The 22014-nt window shown below is 40.4% G+C and overlaps 1 protein-coding gene and 1 pseudogene across 3 annotated transcripts in view; one reads left to right on the plus strand and one right to left on the minus strand.

Annotated features, from left to right (window-relative positions):
* Window positions 1-6693, minus strand: part of LOC127448018 (ladderlectin-like) — a 29218-nt pseudogene extending 22525 nt beyond the window's left edge.
* The window catches only part of LOC127448373 (uncharacterized), a 50925-nt gene that overhangs the window by 12519 nt on the left and 16392 nt on the right, over window positions 1-22014 (plus strand). For 2 of the 3 annotated variants that reach the window (XM_051710842.1, XM_051710841.1), the window contains one exon: window positions 1284-6279. The exons of the other annotated variant lie outside the window; for it this stretch is intronic. In XM_051710842.1, the coding sequence (XP_051566802.1) occupies window positions 1284-1363 (80 nt within the window). In that variant the 3' untranslated portion in view covers window positions 1364-6279. Of the gene's footprint in view, window positions 1-1283; window positions 6280-22014 lie in introns of those variants that run through there. 3 annotated transcript variants of the gene reach the window in all.

Genomic DNA, 22014 nt, shown 5'->3' on the forward strand with positions numbered 1-22014 from the left:
TGTCGATCAATCCCTTATGTATGGATTTTACACCTGGGTGTTCAAGAGTGGTGTTAAGACCTCATTTGGGCTATTTTCTACATGATTTAACTCGCAGACTATTAATTTTCAGGCTTTCTTTCCTCCCCCATTTGAGTCAGAGGAGCATGAAAGATTGCATATGCTTTTGCCCAGTTCGGGCGCTGCGAGTATATGTTGACCGTACTAGCCAGTGGCGTAAATCAGAGCAGTTGTTTGTGTGCTTTGGTGGCCACAAGAGGAGTGTTTCGTGTCCAAGCAAAGACTGTCTCATTGGCTTATTGATGCGATTTCAAGTGCTTACGAAGCACAGTCTACCTTTGCCTTTGCGTATTCGAGTCCATTCTATGAGGAGCATAAAATCCTCATGGGCTTTGGTTAGAGGTGCGTCTTTGGAGGACATTTATATGGCAGCAGGGTGGTCCTCTCTGCATACCTTTGTTAGATTTTATAATCTGGATGAGGGTTTGACTCCTGCTTCCCAGGTTCTCTCTGTTGGAACAGGAGTAAACTCATAATTCTCTCTGTTTTATCCACATGCTTTAGCTCGCTTGTGTGCCACTATATGCTTGTCACACAAGGGGCGTAGACAGCTACTGTTCATATGGTGTGAATGTATATCGTTCCCAATGTGATTACGCAGCTCAAGTTCCTACGAAAGGGAATTTCTCGGTTACATGAAGTGTAACCCTGGTTCTGTGAGTGGGAATGAGATGTTGCGTAAGCTGGCCATACTCTCTAGCAGCTGCATAGGCTCATGCCTTCCTGCAGAAAATCGGACTCGATGGTGTGAAAAAGAGTGCCTTTATGGAGCCCGTGACATAGCTCCTTAGGGGTGTCACTTAAGCGCCATCAGCCAATAAATTGTCGTGATTGTAGAAGGGCTTCAGACCACGTGACACTCAGGGTGTGTCCCAATGCGATTACACAGCATCTCGTTTCCACTCAGGGGCCAGGGTTATCCTTCACGTAACCGAGACATTTTATTCAAGTCAAAAAATCTTATTTAACATCACTGAATCAACCCTAATATTAGGTTGCATCAACAAAACAAAATGTTGCTGTTGGATCAAGTAGAATTACAGCAGCTCCTTAAGGTAACAACTGACAATTGATTTACATTTAAGTTCGGAATACTGTAAAAGCCTCAGCCAAATGTGTTGTCTTTCTCTATAGCATGAGATCTACAAAGAGAATAATGCACCTTAAGAGTAATATTCTATGAGTCATCAACAACAATTTTCATCTGTGTTATCTTTTGTTAGATGACCCATCTGAGGTGGAACATACCTGGCTGCCTTTGAACTTACTTGCCTTGTCAGGATACTCAAACAGGTTTTATTGAGGGTTGTAGTTCTGGCAGGAAAATTGTATTGCTAAATGTTATTTAATGCTGGTCTGGCCTCTCAATCTGTCCAATATATGGATAGCTTGGTCACTTCGATGGATGCAGAAAATCATTTGACTGCGTGAAATGGCCATATCTTTTTTACTCCTGGGTGGAAAATTTGTTAGCTCGGTCAGACTGTTGTAAAATAATCCCCTTACTGCTGTGCTAACCAATGGTCTAGCGTCTGTTAATTTTAGTATTATAAGAGGGACGCACCAGGGTTGCCACCACTCCTGCCTGTTCTGGCAATAGAGCCTTTAGCCTAAGCAATCATTTGTGACAGTGGCATACATGGTTTGACTTTAGCCACCAAGGAACAGAAAGTTTTAAATTCTGATTCTACAGACAAGGGATTCTACAGACAAGTGAAATAACCAACGTATATTTATCAAAATATCAAGATAGCAAGCCATAAATCTCAAAACTGATCCATTTAACATCACTGGTAATTTTGGTAACAGAGCAAAACAGTGTCATGATAATCATCAAGAAGATGGGTCAACATTCCCCACTCTTGAGACATTTCCATCATCTCTGTAAACGAATACTACCTTCTCTCTCTCATTCTAAATTTTTGACTTTCCACTGGCACATGAAATGTTGACACAAAGCAGTTATGGCATGATGGAATGAGGCAGAGAGAGGAAAGTCTTTTTTTTTTTTTTTTTTTTCAGTGGTTTGTTTATTTACACAGTGAATTACACCAGAATGTGAAGTGTCTCTGGGTGAGTGTTTCGGCCAGAGTCCGGGCTTGACAACTGTTGTCCATTCTAATGAGTGAAGAGAATGATTACAAAGAGTGCACTACTTTACTCCAGACACCAGTCAGAGGGTAATTCAGTCATTACATTATAACATAGCAACTCTTGCAAGATGTCCATGTACCCGTCTTCATTAATAACTTAAGACATTTCTTAAGTTGAAATTTCATACAATCAGTCTATTTAGGCCACACGATATAAGTGCTATTTTGTCAGTCTTTTAAATATAGAACAACTTGTACACTATAGTGGCCACCAACCCAAGAACATCCAGAAACAGACAGCAGAAAATAATTTTCCACTTCACTATGCACAAATCTAATTGATTTAGAATAGAGCATAAGTGACAGGAAATGTGAAATATTCCTCAGTAATTCCTAATATACATTTTTGTCAAACATGTTCTGGTTCTCAGTATTCCTGTATTATTTATTTGCTAACAAGGAGTTTTATTTAAAATGATAAACCTCACCTTGCAGCAACTAACAAATTACATTTGCTTTGTATCATTGCTGTCCAAAAGGTATTCATCCAAAGGGAAACTTCTCAGCTACACAGTACATAAGGGTCTTGTCATATTTACAGCCAAATCATATTTTGTTATTTTCTGTATTTATATTTCATCTGTTTTATGTTTGTTTGTGTGCTGCAACTATATGGATTATAGACACTGTGGATATTCTATTGACTAATATTGTAAAATTATTATTACCCCTCATACAAAACAGATACTTATTGTTTTATAGAACATGCAATTTTTTTTTTTTTTTTTTTTTTTTACTTTTCAACTAGAATTGTATTATTGTGTGTACTGTCATGCAAATACTGTATTCAGTGTGTTTTGTCACTGTAAGTACTTGCAGTTGTATATTATGTGCTATTTAAATATTGTGTTATTTGTATATTGTATCATGAGTACAAATTGCTTATTGTGTAGTTGTGAAGTGATTATACTTACACTACATTATATGTTGTATATATTGTGATCAAATATCTGTCACTAACAGGGGCCCTTACTGGAGAGGGGCCCACAGGCCATGATATCCAATGGTATTATCATGAAAACGTTTTATATAGTAATAGCATGCTTCATCTTATAATCTGCCTTGTCTCATCCCGTGTCAGCGGCCCCCTGCCCCTCAATGAAAATGAAGCCAGTGCACGGTGCTGGTACATGTAATGTAGGCTACTTATAGTCCATTAATGAATCTATTGAAATTAAGTCAAAATAGGACTTTCAAAAGAGAAAGGAGCGGAGAAAGAGTGAGTGGTAGCAGACAACAATTCATGAATTTCTTATAGAAGAAAACAGGGTCCACAATTAACACTCGACATGCGCTAAGTGCGAGAAAAAACTATGAGAAAAAATGCAGTTTTGTCTTTAATTTCAGTGTTTCACCAGACTATTAGAGTGCAAAAAACCGTGCTGTGTGGCAGGTGCTATTTACACCTAAATAGTCACTCCGATAAAGCCGCAAAATAGCTTCTCCTCAGAAATGTAAATAATTGTAACATTTTTAGCTTTACTTAATTTTCATTAATGTGTAAAACACTAAATATACATTTTACAGTGAACAGTTACATAAATAATATAAATTAATAATTGTGAGTTTTTATGTTTTTTTTTTTTACTTTAGTTTACAAATCCATAAAATTAAGATTTTAAGTACTACTATAACAATCAAGTTCAGAACCGAGGTTGTGGGGAATACCCATAAGCCCTTGCTTGAATAAATTAAGCATGTTTGTTTGGTCAAAATAATTTATGTGGGCATTTATTTAGTTGTTATTAAGAATTCATAGAGATCTTAGCTTTTTTCAGTATTATTGATGTTGATTTACTGTAAATGGCTGTTTCGTGTAAAGCCACGATTAGTGATTAGTGTTCCATTAGTGGTCAACTTGGATCCTGTTCAATCCATGTAATTTTTCCTTGTGCATGTAAATATGCATAGCTGAAGTGCAGCTTTGAAGTGCAGGGAATCAAGTTTAATACCTGACCTCAGTTATTATTTTCTTTAGAGCCAAGTAAATTAAGTAGAAACAGTGATATACATTTTTATTTTAAATAACTTGCTATTAGTTGCTAAATCTTATCGGTGGGGCAAACATGTTTAAGTAAATAAAGTTGAATGAACTGATACATTTGTGTATATCTAACAAAGGTTTTCTACTTGTGCTGACATAAAATGAATTTACTTAAAAAGCGTGATGCAAAAATTAAAGGAATGTTCCGGGTTCAATACAAGTTAAGCTCAATCGACAGCATTTGTTACATAATGTTGATTAAACAAGGGCGTAGATTTGGCTTGAATATTGGGGGGTTACAGTGAGAAGAATATACATGTTTCCATTGTTCATGGTATAAATATTGGGGGGGTTGTACTTGCTTGTTTTTATTATTGGGGGATTCCCCCATGGAATCTACTCCTCTGTGATTACCACAAAAATTAATTTCAACTCGTTCCTCCTTTAAAAAAAAAAAGCAAAAATTGAGGTTACAGAGAGGCACTTACAATGGAAGTGAATGGGGACAATGAAAGTAAATGTGGCCAATTTTTTGAGGGTTTAAACAGAAATGTGAATCTTATAATTTTATAAAGGCACTTTCATTAATTCTTCTGTTAAAACTTAAATTATTTGAGCTGTAAAGTTGTTTGAATTGTCATTTTTAACAGTGGTTTTAGGGTTTGTTGACATTACATCGTCATGGTAACAAAGTTTTTACAAAAAAGGTTAGTAAGCAATTTTATCACACTAAAATCACATTTACACACATATCCTTGTGGCTATACTTTTGAAAGAGTGAGTATTTTAAAGTTCAAAAATTGGCCCCCATTCACTTCTATTGTAAGTGCCTCACTGGAATGTGTACAGGCCCAGGGGCACTATGGAGTCTTAATCTGTACTAATTTAAACCTAACAACCTGATTTTGTGAAATGTTTGTGTTATGTCCCGTCAAGAGGAAAGAATGTAACATTAACTTGGCAGACAAATGTTTCATCTTGATTTATTTTGTTTTACATTAAAAAGAAAGGAAGCAAAACTTCAGAGATGAGTAAATGAAAATAAAGGGAATTATATTTCCTGATAAAGAAAATAAAATGAACCTAAATACAAAGAAACTTCCCTAACTCGCTATCTACTCTAATTCAAACACAGGGGGAAATAATTACAGAGGTGAGAGAAAATGGCCCTCATCTCCTTCAGCTTCCTACCTACTACAGTTGATGTACCACAGTCCCCACTCCACTTCATCTCTGCATACACATACTGCCTTATCTGTCTAAATGTCTTATCTATCTACAGTATCTTATCTAAACTTCTGACTTTCCACTAGCACATGAAATATTGACACAAAGCAGTAGGCTACAATAGAAATAAACATGGTCAGATGCACTATAGCCTGCATCACTTTCCATATATCCTTTGAGTTTTTGTAAAGTTAGATTTTCCTACGACACTACTGTTAAATTCTTATACTATTTTGACTTAGAATGTGTTTTATTATGTGATGTTGATATAATAAACAAACTTAGCTTGATATCTTTTATCTATGCCTCAACATTGCACTTAATACATTTTGTGATTTAACTCCACAAGAAACAATGTTTGCTTTATAAATGCTTTTATTGACTTAATTAGTGTTTCTGAGAATTTTGAGTTCAGAAGACATTCAAGATAAGTTTAATTCCAATGAAACATTTTTGTAGATATGACAAGATTTTTTTTTTAAATGTATGCATTTTATCTGGAGCAGATTGATATCTTGTGATCAATCAAGGCCTTTAGCACAAATGAACCCCGCATAAGTCACAGAAAATTATGAGTATTATTCAATAATTTCTAATCAACATTTCTATTAAACAGTGTCTGGTCCACAATATTCCTGTATTATTTATTAGCAAATAAGGAGTTTTACTTTAAAATTATAAACTTCAGCTTGCTACAACTAACACATTACCTCTGCTGTGACCCAGTTCACTTGCTGAGAGACGAATTTGTAGCATTGCTCTCCAAAAGGTGTCCATCCAAAGGGGCACTTTTCAGCTACACAGTACATAAACTTTAGCGCTCTTTAATATTTAGAGCAAGACAGGATTTTTATTTTCCGTAGCTCATGAATTTTATGCTTGTGTACAATATGTGTGCTGCAAATACTGTATATGGACTTTAGACACTGTACTGTATAACCCCCATTAATTAAAACAATATTGCACTTGTGCTTATGGTGATGTGACACAGTGAATTGATTTAATTTAATTTGAATGGATTAATAAGGATTTTTTTTTTTTTGTTTGTTTGTTTTTTTGCAGTACTAATTATATGTCTTGGTTACCTGCTGTATTCCCCAGGGAGAATATACAGAAGAGAAGCAGAAGTGTTCTCATCACCGCCATGTTAAATCTGAAAATGAATAAACAGGACAAGTAATAGAACTGCACTGTAGATTATCAGTGAATATTCAAGAAAAAGTACAAAGATACTTGAAGTGGTAAAGTTAGTATGTTGCTGCGCCAAAAATGTACCTGTTTTTTCAGGGTTTCAAGATAGTGTGAAGCTCCATGAAGCCCCTCTTTTATATTTTACTTGAAGTCATGTGCATATAATTCACAAGGATGTACTAGCATGTGACTGTTTGTAGATAAAACAATGACATTTGACTTTCATAAACCTGTGACTTTAGGGAAAATTGAATTAAGAAAACCGGTCATCAAACAACATTATTTGCCATCATATTTAACCATCTGAATGTGGTGGTTTATTTTAAACACCTTTATCTTTGCCTCCATCAAAATGGAGATGTTAAGAGAATATTGGCTCAGTCACAGTGCAAAGTTTCTCTATATCAATAAGACTTAAAAACTCACTGTAGAATCACCCTGATCAACTTCATGGGTTAACTTGGGAAATTATGAATTCTAACAGATTCATTGTGTTTCAGATGACCTGTGATCTTGCTTAGATCACAAACTCAATAACAATAAGGATGAAGATACATCAATTCAACACATACTGTATTGTCACATTATAATGATTTAGAGTTGGAAGGGTTTTTCCAACCATTGGTGTGGTCGCAGTAGTTTAAATTAGCTGTATACTTAGTTAAGGGTTGAAAATATGATAAGTGAGTTTACCTAGTTAATGTTTCTAAATATTCTCTTTTTTTTATTCTGTAATGTGATTATCCCTAACATACTGTATCTTTAATGTAGCCGATGAGTTGAAAATAACTACACAAGACACAAAACTATCTGGGGGGGTTTATCTGATAAATAATAATAAAACACAGGGATCGACGGGCCATATAGAAAAAGAGAATACAAAATAAATCAAATAAAAAACTGTGTTTTTGTACTTATTCGAAGAATGAAAACTGGATTACAATCCTGGAGTTTTCTGACAATTTGTAAATGTGACTCAAAGAGAACAATGTCCCAAATGAGAGCAAAAATGTTTTATAATTATCTAGTGAATTTCATCACAATGAAAATCAGAAGAAAGAAATACGGTACAATGAAATACAGTACAATGAAATACGGTAGAGGCTAATGTCAAAAGAAAACACAAAACATTAGCATACCCATATGCTTCAGCATACACCACCTTTATACATGCTTATATCATTCACAGCATTTTATACATTTAAGTATTTGCTCAAACCACTCAAAGCATCTTATGCATTTAACACATGCTTAAATACAGTATTTTATGCATTTCTAATGAGACTTTAAGGACATGTATTGCAGTTTCAACAACACCACTTTTATTTTCACATATAAAATGTATTACACTTGTTCATTAAACTGGAAAACACTCTGGGCTATAAATCATTAAATAAGATATGATTAATAGCCTACTCAATTTACATACCAGTTCTCACATGTGTGCTCAGAAAACGTGGTCAAACTCCACACAAGCAATCCATATGCAAATTTCAAACATAATCCATAACAAACACTACATTTTAACATATGACTCTTGTGACACATATTTAATGCAATTTAACAACATTTCTTGTCAAACTTGATATTTACACAAATAATTCTCAACAGATAAACAAAACTAGGAGCTCTCCCACACAATGCCTATTCTCATGCCTCCAACATGAGAGTGTGCCGGAAAGCGGGTGTCACAAAAATTAAACCTCTCCACTTGGCTACATTAAGTTAATAGTAGCGGGTGGCATAGTTAATTAAGACCAGTATGAGCACCCATGCATAAGGTACAACTTATCGTAGTTGTAGCGTGAATGGCCTCTAAATTATATTTTACATATATCTAAATATTTGTACGTGGCCACATGAAATGTAATCCTACATATAAATTACATATTTAAGGATAACTCTGACCAGGATTAACAGCTGTAATAAGGTGGCAGACCAATTTGATTACATCAACGGACATGCACAAACAGGGCTAGTTAAACCTCTCATAGCACTCTACATACAGAGAACTAGTGATAACATTAACTCATTGATGTAATCCAATTGATCTGACATTTTATTCCAAATGCTATTCCTGGTTGGAGGCATCCATAAATGTTTAGTTTGTCCATGGGTTTTGCTTTGATTAATTTTAATATTCTGCACACATATACTGTATTTAGTCGTGTGCAAGAAATAATTTATTTTCCATTTACACATCAATTAGGTTAACTGGCCCCCGGTTCTTTTGACTTAAGTATAATGTTAATTTAACAGCTAAGGAATGCTCTGACTACCTGTCTGTCAACTCCCAATAAAACATTATTAATTGTAAATTTACTAAAAAAAGAAATGTAAACATATTTTTGTAAATGTTAAAGGATAACCTTTGACAACATCTCTCTGAAAACAGGACACAACATTGCTGTCAAAAAGAAAAAAGAAAACATTCTATCCCAAAATTTTGAGGAAAATGGTAGGTTAATAATGGTGAACAAACCTAATCCTAGCACTGGACTTAACCATAACTTTAACCCCAAACCTACAATTTTCGTTGATAGGAATGTTGTTCCGGAATGACAAGGATGTTGATTGAAGGAAATGTGCTCTTTGGAAAAATAACATTTACCGTCATTGAACTGTGACTATGATGACATGTTAATGTCTCTTTGTGCAACGTATTTTGTGTGCTGGTGTTATTTGAGCTAACATTTGATGCACTCCTTTCTTTGCCATTATTAAGAAAACAGTGGATATTAACTCAGTGTTAACCTTCCAATATTAGCTCAGTTTAAACGGAGTCATTTTAATATTGTAAAACCAAAACTTTGTCATGAAAACTAACTAAACTAACTGTTCTCAAAGTGAGACCAATTTCAAATATACCGTTTTTATGTAAGATTTTAGAAGAACTTGTTTTAAACAATTCAATCAATTTTAAAATGAACACAATTTGTGTAAGAAGTACTGCATCAATCGGGTTTTAGAAACAGTCATTGCACTCTGTAACAGTTCTCTTCTTAATGGAAAGGAGGAAGCGGGAGACAGCGAGATCCAACTCAAACAGATACTTTTTATATTTCCAAAAGAAACCCCGCTTTTTAGCATAATTTTAATAGTAGTGTAACGGGCTCTTAGGTCCCGCCTAGTAGGGGAATACTACAAAGTTACCCTGGAAGACCTAGAAGTGACAGGATCTTAGTCCCCACCCCCGGTGCTTTAAGTCTCAGTATACACAGTAAGTGTGTATATGTTTTAGCTTACCTATTGTATAATATACAGCAGGAATAAGAAGTGTGGGCTTCAGGCAATTAAGTGTCAACACGGTGGCTTTCTGAAGAATAAAAGTGATGCAAAGTAATAACTTAAGCTCACATTCCCACCCCCCTAAACCTAATAGTGTAAGTGAGATGCCCCTACTCCAAGGTAAGTTCCACAAATAATTATCAACTGTATTACTTTTAACAATTAATAATTCATTTTCTCTTTTTAGGAAACTGGGAATTCTTCTGAAAAGGTTTGTTACAATTAAATGAAATAATGAAATAGATTAATAAAACAAATAACAGGTTCTCTGAATTTGTCTTACAACCTTTATGAGTCTTCAAGGCTTAACAATTTCAAACACTTTATATAATACCCCTCAGATATAAATTCTTTAAAATGAATTTCAATATCTGGACATGTAAATTAACTCACTAGTAACACTGGATGTTATTAAACAAACTCTGAATCAAATCAAAGAATCTGTAGTACAATTCAAATAATTCACTTCAAATAATTCTGATGACTCTTAACTTCGTTCAAATGACTCTTTTGAATCAACTTTATGATTCAGTTTCCATTTGACACAGATTCACATCAAATAGTTCAAAATCACAGTTCAGGTTCACAATTCAGATAATAACTCATTTCAGTTAAATCAAACTCAGTAAAATGTTCATATAGGTGTGTGTAAATAACATTTGTAACAGATTGTAGCAACGATGACTTTGATGCGTCGACTTTGCGATGATTTGTGACGACTTGCGATGACTTATGATTTATGATGACTTGTAACTTGTGATGACTTGTAACAGTGAAACAAAACATCTGAGACAGGACAATGAGGAGATGTCATCTGGTTGGCAGGGTAATAAACACAAAAAACACCAGAGAAGCTTCAGTGCGGCTCGGGAAAACTCTGGAACTTTCTGGAACAAAATGGCACGGCTCAGTCACAGCACGCACGCGGCCCACATGAATAGGGTCGATCCACAAAAACAAGAAAAACACTTCTTGAAAGCAAATTTTGATCAACTGCAAATTGTCTTCTGAATGCCAAAAATACTCAGAAAAAGGAAAAAAAAATCACTCGAAACTAGTGCAAAACAAACTCTTGTTCTAGCGCACTTACAAGTGCACTAAAGCGATTTGCGGGAAAACAAAGTATCACGATCAATGACACGGTTCATAGATGACTCCAAAAATGCAGTATGATTCTACAAAAACTTAAATTCAGTATTATGCCAGAAACAACAATGTTCTGAATGAAACTCATGGCTTTAGCAACTCTCTTTCGTGCTCTCGGCCAGTCTCTAACACCGTTCTTCGTTCAATGGCGCAATCAACCGAACTTCTGCTTCAACTACGTCTTCAGTTTCACACGATCATGTCGATGTACACTTAACTCACAAAACTTAAACTGACTGTGTGCCTCTGTCGTCCTTTACATTTTTAGTGGAAAAAATGTCTACTTCTTACACAGCGAGTGCAGCGCGACTGTCTTCTCCAACGTCCAAGGCGCGACTGACCGACTGACACCAAAATAAAAGTCCCTTAGAGAAAAATGTATCACCGTTACATTCCCCCCTGCTAAACCATGCCATGCCATCGACATCTCCAGACAGCCTGCTACTGAAACATAAACAAAACACAATTTTTAAGTGCAACATTTCTTCACTTCACTTTTATTGTCACACAACCATATACACAAGTGCAATAGTGGGTGAAAGTCTTGGGTGCAGTTCCGAGCAACATAGCAGTCATGACAGTGATGAGACATAGATGAGACATATACCAATTTACAATAAACAGATTTACACATCACAATTTACATATCTAATATACACATAATTACACACAACACAATATACAAATAATAATAATATACAATATACAGTATACAATACACACAATATAGAATACATATACACACAATATAGAATACACATTATACAATAAAAATACTATATATGGTATATATAAAATATACAGTAGGTTGTATTGTACTGTATTGACATTCAGGCTGTTGGTTTATAGTCAGTTGCCAGTGTGTTGTTAAGAGAGAATATAATTTAAGACAGTCCAGTGTGAGATAATAAGATTAATAAAGTGCAGTGCTGATGTATATTGATCGTAAGAGATCAAGAGTTCAGAAGTTTGATTGCTTGGGGGATGAAGCTGTCATGAAGTCGGCTGGTGTGGGTCCTGATGCTGCGATACCTCCTGACTGATGGTAGCAGTAAGAGCAGCCCATGGCTTGGGTGGCTGGAGTCTCTGATGATCCTCCGAGCTTTTTTCACACACCACCTGGTATATATGTCCTGGAGGGAGGGAAGCTCACCTCCGATGATGTGTCTGGCAGTTCGCACCACCCTTTGCAGGGCTTTGCGGTTGTGGGCAGTGCTATTGCCATACCAGGCAGTGATGCAGCCAGACAGGATGCTCTCTACAGTGCTTGTGTAGAACCGTGTGAGGATGTGGCGGTTCATTCCAAACTTCCTCAGCCATCTCAGGAAGAAGAGGCACTGATGAGCCTTCTTCACAACAGCCTCAGTGTGGAAGGACCATGTGAGTTCCTCAGTGATGTGGACACCGAGGAACTTGAAGCTGCTGACTCTCTCCACCGGTGCTCCATTGATGATGATGGGACTGTGTTCTCTGTCTTTTCTCCTGAAGTCCACCACAAGCTCCTTTGTCTTGCTGACGTTGAGGGAGAGGTTGTGCTCCTGACACCAGTGTGTCAGAGTGAGCACCTCCTCTCTGTAGGCCGTTTCATCATTGTCAGTTATCAGACCTACCACCGTCGTATCATCAGCAAACTTAATGATGGTATTGGAGCTATGTGTTGCCACACAGTCATGTGTGTACAGGGAATACAGTAGTGGGCTGAGAACACAGCCCTGCAGGGCTCCAGTGTTGAGGGTCAGTGATGAGGAGATGTTGCTGCCCATTCTAACCACCTGGCGTCTGCTTGACAGGAAGTCCAGGATCCAGCTGCACAGCGAGCTGTTTAAGCCCAGAGCCCGGAGTTTCTCATCAAGCTTGGAGGACACTATGGTGTAGAATGCTGAGCTGTAGCCTACAAACAGTATTCTAACATAAGTGTTCCTTTTTTCCAGGTGGGAGAGAGCAGTATGTGTTGTTGATGCAATGGCATCATCAGTGGAGAGGTTGTTGCGGTAAGCAAACTGCAATGGGTCCAGTGATAGAGGCAGTCAGAGCAGATGTAATCTCTGATTTTTCTCTCAAAGCATTTGCTGATAATGGGGGTAAGAGCAACAGGACGCCAGTCATTTAAGCAAGTGATTTTGGATTGCTTTGGTACAGGCACAATGGTAGATGTTTTAAAACATGTGGGGACCACAGACAAGGAGAGGAAAAGGTTGAAAATGTCCGTAAAAACACCAGCCAGTTGGTTCGCGCATGCTCTGATGACGCGGCCCAGCTAGAAATGCCGTCTGCACCCGCAGCTATACAGATATTCGCCCGTCGGAAGGATCGGGTTACATCCACTACAGAGATGGAGAGTGAACCAACCTCTGTAGCTTCGGCCATGAGAGCTCTCTCCATGAGGGCGGTGTTATTTCCCTCGAAATGAGCATAAAAAGTATTTAGCTCATCCGGGAGAGAGGCAGCGGTGTTCACGGCAGAGTTTTTATTCCCTTTAAAGTCTGTGATGATATTAATTCCCTGCCACATGCTTCTAGAGTTGGTTGTGTTAAACTGTCCTTCAATCTTGTCCCTGTACTTGCATTTGGCTGCTCTGATAGTTTTGCGGAGGGCATAACTGGCTTGTTTATGCTCCTCCGCGTTCCCGGAATTAAAAGCGGAGGTCTGCACATCAAGTGCAGCACGAACATCGCTATTAATCCATGGCTTCTGGTTGGGGTAGATCCGTATTGTTTTGGTCGGAATAACATCCTCTACGCACTTTCTGATGAAACACGTTACACTATCAGCGTAAAGCTCGATGTTGTCATCAGAGGCAGACCGGAACATCTCCCAGTCCGTGTGATCAAAACAGTCTTGTAGCGTGGAATCTGATTGGTCCGACCAGCACTGGATCATTCTGAGGGTGGGTGCTTCCTGTTTCAGTTTCTGCCTGTAAGCAGGCAGAAGCAGAATGGAAGAGTGGTCTGATTTGCCAAATGGTGGGCGGGGGAGGGATTTGTAGCCATCCCGGAAGGGAGAGTAGCAATGGTCCAAAACCCGGTCCCCTCGTGTGTTGAAACTGATGTGTTAGTGGTATTTTGGTGTGACTGATTTAAAATTGGCTTTGTTAAAGTCCCCGGTCACAATGAACGTGGCCTCAGGGTGCGTGGTTTCCTGCTTGCTTATAATCCCGTACAGTTCCTTGAGTGCCTGGTCTGTGTCGGCTTGTGGGGGGATGTACACAGCTGTGATAATGACCGCTGTGAATTCACTTGGTAGCCAGAATGGTCGACACAGAAGCATGAGAAATTCCAGATCAGGAGAGCAGAAAAACTTGATAGAATATACGTTCCTCTGATCACACCAGAATTTGTTGACCATAAAACATACACCACCACCTCTGCTTTTACCTGAGAGGTCTTTCACTCTGTCCGCTCGGTGCACGGAGAACCCCGCGGGTTCGATGGCTGAATCTGGAATCTCAGCAGACATCCAAGTTTCCGTAAGGCAGATAATGCAGCAGTCCCTCGTCGGAAAGAGATCTGCGCTCTCAGCTCGCAGAGTTTGTTGTCCAGAGACTGAACATTTGCCAGTAGAATACTGGGTAGCGGGGGTTGATTTGCACGATGTCTTACTCTGATAAGAACGCCGGCTCTATTTCCCCTTTTCCTTCTCCGTTTCCACATCCGGGCTGCCCAGACAAAGGGCTCCGCTGGCGTGTTTGTAAACAGCGGGTCGGCATTGAGGAATTTAAAGTCCGGTTTTTGTTGTGCTATTGCAGAACGAATGTCCAAAAGTGTTTGTCTGTCGTAGACAATAATGCAGACAACATCCAAGACAAAAAACTTAGAATTGTGAACAAAACAAACAAAAAACTGCAGTGTTGTGTCGGAGCTCGCAATGCAGCAGCCATACTCAGCGCCATCTTGAGTCGATCTGGAGTTATACAAAATACACATTCTATTCAAACATTTTCAAACTCAAACAGGTTCATACATATTCCTCTTTACAATCACAGTTATATTTCACCTTATTTCATCAGATAATCATCCCTATACCTCACAGGTAATTTACCACAGTTTTGTCTTTGAGAGCGTCTGAGCTCTGGGACACTTTCACATTCAGTGTCTGAAATATCAGCATCATCTGAAACTTCTTGTACTCCTAACTCCATTTCTGGGATCTCCTCTTGTGCTACATTCCCCTGTTCTTGTATTACACTCTCTCTTTGTTCTACACCATTTGTTTCCATCTGTACCACCCTTTCATCTCTAGTCTGCCTATGTGCGATGGCTGGAAAACATATAAGACCGTAGCGTAAGAAGGTAGCGTAATAGATGACGACAAAGGAAATGTGCAGTGACAAAGTTGATCTCTGTGTACTACTCTGGACAGACCCCCCTTTTTACGTCGGACGGTTAATACAGGTAGGTCTGAATGATTCTGCTTAACTACAATGTAGGGTGTTTGTTCCCACTTGTCCTGAATCTTATTTCTGCCCCTGTGTTTGTGATTGCATAACAACAAACAGTCACCAGGCCTCACAAGCGCTCCAGAGGACTTGCGGTCATACACTCTCTTCCGTCTTTTGGAGGCTTCTTGTGCGACCGTATTCTCAACTTCTACAGCAGTCTTTAGTCGGCTGTGATGATTCTTCACCCAATCATCCAAGTTTTCTGCATCACTCTCCTCCAAATCCTTTCCACCTAGGACATCTAATGGAAGGCGTGCATCCTTCCCAAACATCAAGTAGAAAGGAGCATAGCCAGTGGATGAGTGAACATGATTGTTGTATGCTAACACTAGCTCTGGTAAGTGAGTTTTCCAGTCTTTCTTCTTTTCAGGTGTCAACGTTCTCAGAATATCATGCATTGTGCTATTGAACCTTTCACATTGAGAGTTTCCTTGAGGATGGTAGGGACTTGTACGACTCTTCCCGATACCATACACTTTACAGAGTTCCTTGATCACTTGCGCTTCGAAACATCTTCCCTGATCAGAGTGCAAACATGCTGGACACCCATAGTAAACAAACCAATGTTTTATGAGGGCTTCTGCAGTAGTACTCACTGTTTGGTTCTTTGTTGGGACGGCAACTGTATAAACATGTCAGTCAGAACTAGTACATTTTCATACCCTCCTGAGGACATTTCCAGCTGAGTGCAGTCCATTGCCAGGACTTCTAAAGGAGCAGTAACATTGCTGCATGTCATTGGAGCTCTGATTCTTGGAAAGACATCCTTCGTAAGGGTACACCTTTTACACTGATTTACCCACTCTTGAACATCTTTAGACATGTTAGGCCAATAGTAGTTCCGTCTCATCAATGTCAGAATACTCTTTTCTCCAAAATGACCTCCATGCTCATGTTGACTGTAATAAACTGAATGCTGCAAGGGAGTCGGTACAACTAGCTGCCTAATTTTCTCTCCATCCCTTGGGTCGAGATTTCATCTAAACATCACTCCATGATGCAACTGAAAATGGCCAAACTCTCTGCAAAGCTTTTTCAACACTGACGGCATACTCTGTTGTTCCGGTCGGCTTGGTCTTTCATATTTAGACATGGCATTGTATAGGGGACCTATCAAAGCATCACTTCTTTGCAACTCTTTAATTTCATCCCAGCTGTAACCGTACACTACTCCTTGATAGATGCTTGTACAGCCACTTGAACATCAGTTTCTTCCCGCTTGGACCCTTGTGCAGGCCACAGGCATGCACGTACTTCCTCAGTGTCCAGTCGGATGAAATCCTTCTCTGTGTCTTCTTGTTCAGGATCTTCCTCGGAGGGAATCCTCGACAATGCATCAGCATTAGTGTTCAGTTGTCCAGGCTTATACAGAACCTCGAAATTACTTATTGCTTGACTGCTCCAAGATTAGCAGTCTCCAGATAACGCAGTGGATTATGGTCAGTGAGTACAGTGAATTTGGAAAACATCAGGTACTCTTTAAATGTTTCTGTTGCAGCCCACTTAAGTGCCAACAGTTCCAATTTGAACACTTTGTAGTACTTGTCATTTCTCTCTGACCTTCTCAGGCCTCTGCTCACAAATGAAAGACTCGCTCTGCTCCCCCTTGCTTTTGATGTAATACAGCTCCAAGGCCCTGATGACTCCCATTCATAATGAGGATAAAGGGAAGGCCAAAGTCAGGGTAAGTGAGGACAGGTGACGACATCAAGCATTGTTTCAATTTTTCAAATGCAGCCTGGCATTCGCTACTCCACATGAACATTTCAGAGGCTTTCCTTTTGTCTTTACTGACCATTAGCACATGCAAAGGTTTTACTATTTGAGCAAACTTTGGCACGAACTGCCGGTAATAGCTCATAAATCCGATCAATTGTCTCACTTCCTTCACGCGCTTCGGGACAGGCTAAGTATCCAAGACTCTCCTTTTATCACTGTCAACTTTGATTCCTTCAGAGGAAATCACGTGACCCAAAAATTTCACTTCAGCTCTGAAGAGAAAGCATTTGCTTGGTTTCAAACTTTAAACCATGGCGCTTCAGTCGATCAAAGACAAGCTGTAGTCTTTCACAGTGACTCTTGAAGTCTTTGTAAAATATGATAATATCATCCAGATATATTAATATAACATCAAAGGTCAAGTCCCCGAGCACTACTCCCATAAGGCACTGGAAGTTGGCTGGCGCGTTGCACAGTCCAAATGGCATCCGCGTCCACTGAAATAGCCCGAACGGGGTAGTGACGGCTGTCTTTTCACGATCACTCTCGCTCACAGCTACCTGGAAATAGCCGGCCGTCAGATCTAGGGTAGAGAACAACTGAGCATTTCCCAGCGTGTCCAGAGATTCTTCCACTCTAGGAAGCAGATAAGCGTCTTTGCATGTGACTTGATTTAACCTTCTGTAATCACAACAGAAGCGCACGCTGCCGTCTTTTTTCACCACTATCACTGCTGGGGATGCCCAGGGACTCGCACTCTCCCTAAGGATGTCTTGCGACACTAGGTCTTGCACGTGTTTTTTGAATTCTTGGAAAACATGTGGCTGTACTCGACGGTGCCTTTGTTTTATTGGCAGAGCATCACCAGTGTGAATATCATGCGTCACCGCCTGTGTGTACCCGTAATCACTGTCACTTTTAGAGAATATGTCTCTGTACTTTGCCAACAACTGGTTTAGTTCCTCTCTTTGTGTGGGTGTGAGCTTTTCGTAATTCACTTGGACTGGTACTGGAGGATTGTCAGGGATTTCAACTGCTTGAACATGCGCCACTCGTCTAACATGAAGCGTCCTTTCCTTTTCCTCAAACTCCGGTGTATTCTCAGTTAACACTTCCCGTGGCTTGGACACTACTGCCACTCTGCATCTTGGGTTAAGTCTAATGGTTTGCTCACTCAAATTCATTACACATACAGAAACTTTTCCTCCTTCAGTTTTTGTTAGCACATTGGCCACCAGGAGCCCCTTTGGTAAACTTACACCAGTGGTGGGCTCAGTTAATACCTGGCATTTCACTTTAGGTGGCACTCTGCAATGGCCTTCAAACACCTTTTCACTTAGTGGAGGGATGGTGATGGCCTGCTTTCCACCAAGTTAAACAAATCCAATTTTACCACCAGGGCTCAGAGATTCAGTTTTCTCAACACTTGCTAGCACCCTTCTTATCTTTGCTTCTACAGATCGTCCATATTTGTTGGCTATCTTTACGCCCTATCCTGTCACAAACATGATGGCCCAGAGCTGGCTTGTGTTGTACAGGTTGGAACGTTTCCTATGTTAGTTTCAGCCATCCTTTCAGAATGTCTAGACTGATCAGACACCTTAGCTGCTTCAGCACCTCGTGCACAACGTCTACTAGTGTGCCCGGTTTCGCCACATAACAGATGTATCGGCCATCGCTGTCCCTCAGGGGTTATCTTTTTGGTTGGTTCTGTTGCAACCGTACCCTACTATTACCATATACTGTCTGGTAAAGTTCTTCTTGATGGGCTGCAATTTTTTGTATAGCTTCATGCAGTTCTTCTAGAGTTAGCATAGAGGAAGTTTGCTCTGCATCAGCATTAACTACTCTAATGCGGGTACTGGGTTTTGGATAATTTTGCACTTGTGTCTCCTCTTCTTCGGACCAGGTGATTGCAGCTTACATTACCTGAACAAAAGTCAAACTTGCATCCTCTTTAATTCGTCTTTTCATTTCATGCCTTAGATTATCATCTCGAAGGCCCAGAGCAAGTTGTTCTTTTAACACACTTTCGGCATCTGGCACTTGGTTTGGCTCTCTGCACTGAACTCGGCTGAGTCTCTCTTGTAAGTCATACACGTATGAGCGTATTGTTTCTCCTTGCATTTTCTTACATTCGTAGAAATCTTTCAATCTGGTTCCGATTGGCACTTTGTCTCCATATGTGTCTAGTAAGACTTCAAAGATATCGTCAGCAGACTTTTCACCACCACCCAACATGAACCTCACAGTCGATTTGGCTTCATCCTTAAGATGCTGTTTTGCCAACTCTACACAATCTTCTGCAGGTACTCTCATCACTTGGAAGGCTGATTTCATTCATGCAACCCATTCTTCGATGCTTAACTCTCCTGCCTTGTCTGAACGACCACTGAATTATGGTAGTTTTCTGTCTCTGGGAATATAAATGGCAGATGGGGTCGAGTGCGCGGTAGCTTGACGTTCGATTACAGTTCTGGGCAGTGACAGGGCTTCTCTCTGTTCAGTTCTGGCTTGCTCGAGTGCTCCCACCTGTTTTGCAAACCATTTCTGTATCTCCGCCATTTCTCTCCTCAGTTCCTCAAGCTCTGCTATCTTTCAGCTTGTAAGGCCTGGGACTCGTAACACACAAAAAGATAAATACACTGCCTAGTTTGTATCCTGTTTGTGATGCCAAAATGTAACGGGCTCTTAGGTCCCGCCTAGTAGGGGAATACTACAACGTTACCCTGGAAAACCTAGAAGTGACAGGATCTTAGTCCCAACCCCTGGTGCTTTGAGTCTCGGTATACACAGTAAGTGTGTATATGTTTTAGCTTACCTATTGTATAATATACAGCAGGAATAAGAAGTGTGTGCTTCAGGCAATTAAGTGTCAACACGGTGGCTTTCTGAAGAATAAAAGTGTAAGGAGGAAACGAGAAGAAGCTTTCCTGGTTCAGGTAAGGATTTATTTTCTCCGTCTGTAGCACAATTACAGTCTCACAGTCTTTGCGTTATCCACTAAGTTAATCTCCAATCGCACACTGCTACACAGAATAAACTCTCATCATTTGTAATAATAACACTCTTTGTTTCATTCCGGTCTGTGGTGCCCAGGCTCTCTGTCTCCTATCTGCGGTGTGTCTCTATTTATGCCACTCTCCCCGTGCTCACTGAAATTAGAGACAGGGGTTAGAAATAATTTAGCTCAGGTGTAAGCACGCTTACCGCTTTCTCTCTCTCCGGAGAGATGCTTGACCACACCCCCGCTGCCACATATCCCCACCGCCCGACTCAGGCTGGGGCGGCATCCAGCCTGCCTACCACTCCCCCCCCATTCCTGGAAAGGAAGACGGCGACAGCCATCTGCGCCCCCGGACTGTGGACCACCTTGAACTTAAACGGATGAAGAGCCAGGTACCAACGGGTGATCCGGGCATTGGTATCTTTCATGCGGTGGAGTCACTGGAGTGGGTCGTGATCAGAACAGAGGGTGAAAGCCCGCCCCAACAGGTAGTATTGGAGAGTGAGGACCGCCCACTTGATGGCGAGGCACTCCTTTTCTACGGTGCTATACTTAGTTTCCCTCAATGAGAACTTACGGCTAATGTACAGCACCGGGCGCTCCTCCCCCCCACCACCTGCGAGAGCACAGCCCCCAGCCCCCTGTCTGAAGCATCTGTCTGTAAAACAAAAGGGAGAGAGAAGTCAGGTGAATGTAAAAGCGGCCCCCCGCAAAGTGCGGCTTTAACTTGCGTGAACGCCTGTTGACACTGCTCCGTCCACTGGACCGGGTCTGGAGCTCCCTTTTTAGTGAGATCAGTCAGCGGGCTGGTGATGTCCGAATAATTTGGTACGAACCTTCTATAATAGCCAGCCAGCCCCAGGAACTGTCTCACCCCCTTTTTGGTCTTGGGTCTCGGGCAGGTCGCAATCACCGCTGTCTTGTCAATTTGGGGACGCACCTGCCCATGGCCCAAGTGGAACCCCAGATACCGTACCTCCACCCGTCCAATCGCGCACTTCTTCGGTGTTCGCTGTGAGTCCCGCTCAGCACAGCGATCTCAGAACCACCCTCAGATGTTGCATGTGCCGCTGTCAATCATTGCTGTAAATGATGATGTCATCTAAATAGGCAGCGGCATAAGCTGAATGCAGTCTGAGGATTCGGTCCACGAGATGCTGAAACGTAGCCGGGGCCCCAAACAAACCGAATGGAAGTGTCACAAATTGGTGTAATCCAAATGGTGTGGAGAAGGTGGTTTTCTCATGGGAAATTGGTGTCAAGGGGATCTGCCAATAACCCTTCGTCAAATCCAATGTCGAATAAAAACGAGCAGTGCCCAACCGATCGAGCAACTCATCAACGCGAGGCATTGGATACGCATCAAATTTAGACACCGCGTTGACTTTTCTATAATCCACACAGAATTGCACAGACCCGTCACTCTTAGGCACTAGAATGACTGGGCTGGACCAATCGCTGTGGGATTCTTCTATTACTCCCATATCAAGCATTGCATCCAATTCTTCCCCAATGATTTTCTTCTTGTGTTCGGGTAATCGATAGGGCCGGCTACGTACCACGACCCCCGGCTCGCACTCGATGAGGTGATGGATGAGGTTTGTACGTCCCGGTAGAGGGGAGAACACATCCACAAACTCGGTGAGAGGTGGTCTCCGCAAATGACCGGGGTGAACTGTTTATGTTTTGAACTCACCTCCGGTCAGAGCTCCGCCTTCTCGGGAACTACCGTAGCCAACGTCACGGGAACCACCTCCCTCCACAATTTCAGGAGATTGAGGTGGTATATTTGACGTGCGCC

This window comes from Myxocyprinus asiaticus, chromosome 11 (assembly GCF_019703515.2).
Source record: "Myxocyprinus asiaticus isolate MX2 ecotype Aquarium Trade chromosome 11, UBuf_Myxa_2, whole genome shotgun sequence".
In the NCBI taxonomy this organism is placed as follows: Eukaryota; Metazoa; Chordata; class Actinopteri; order Cypriniformes; family Catostomidae; genus Myxocyprinus; species Myxocyprinus asiaticus.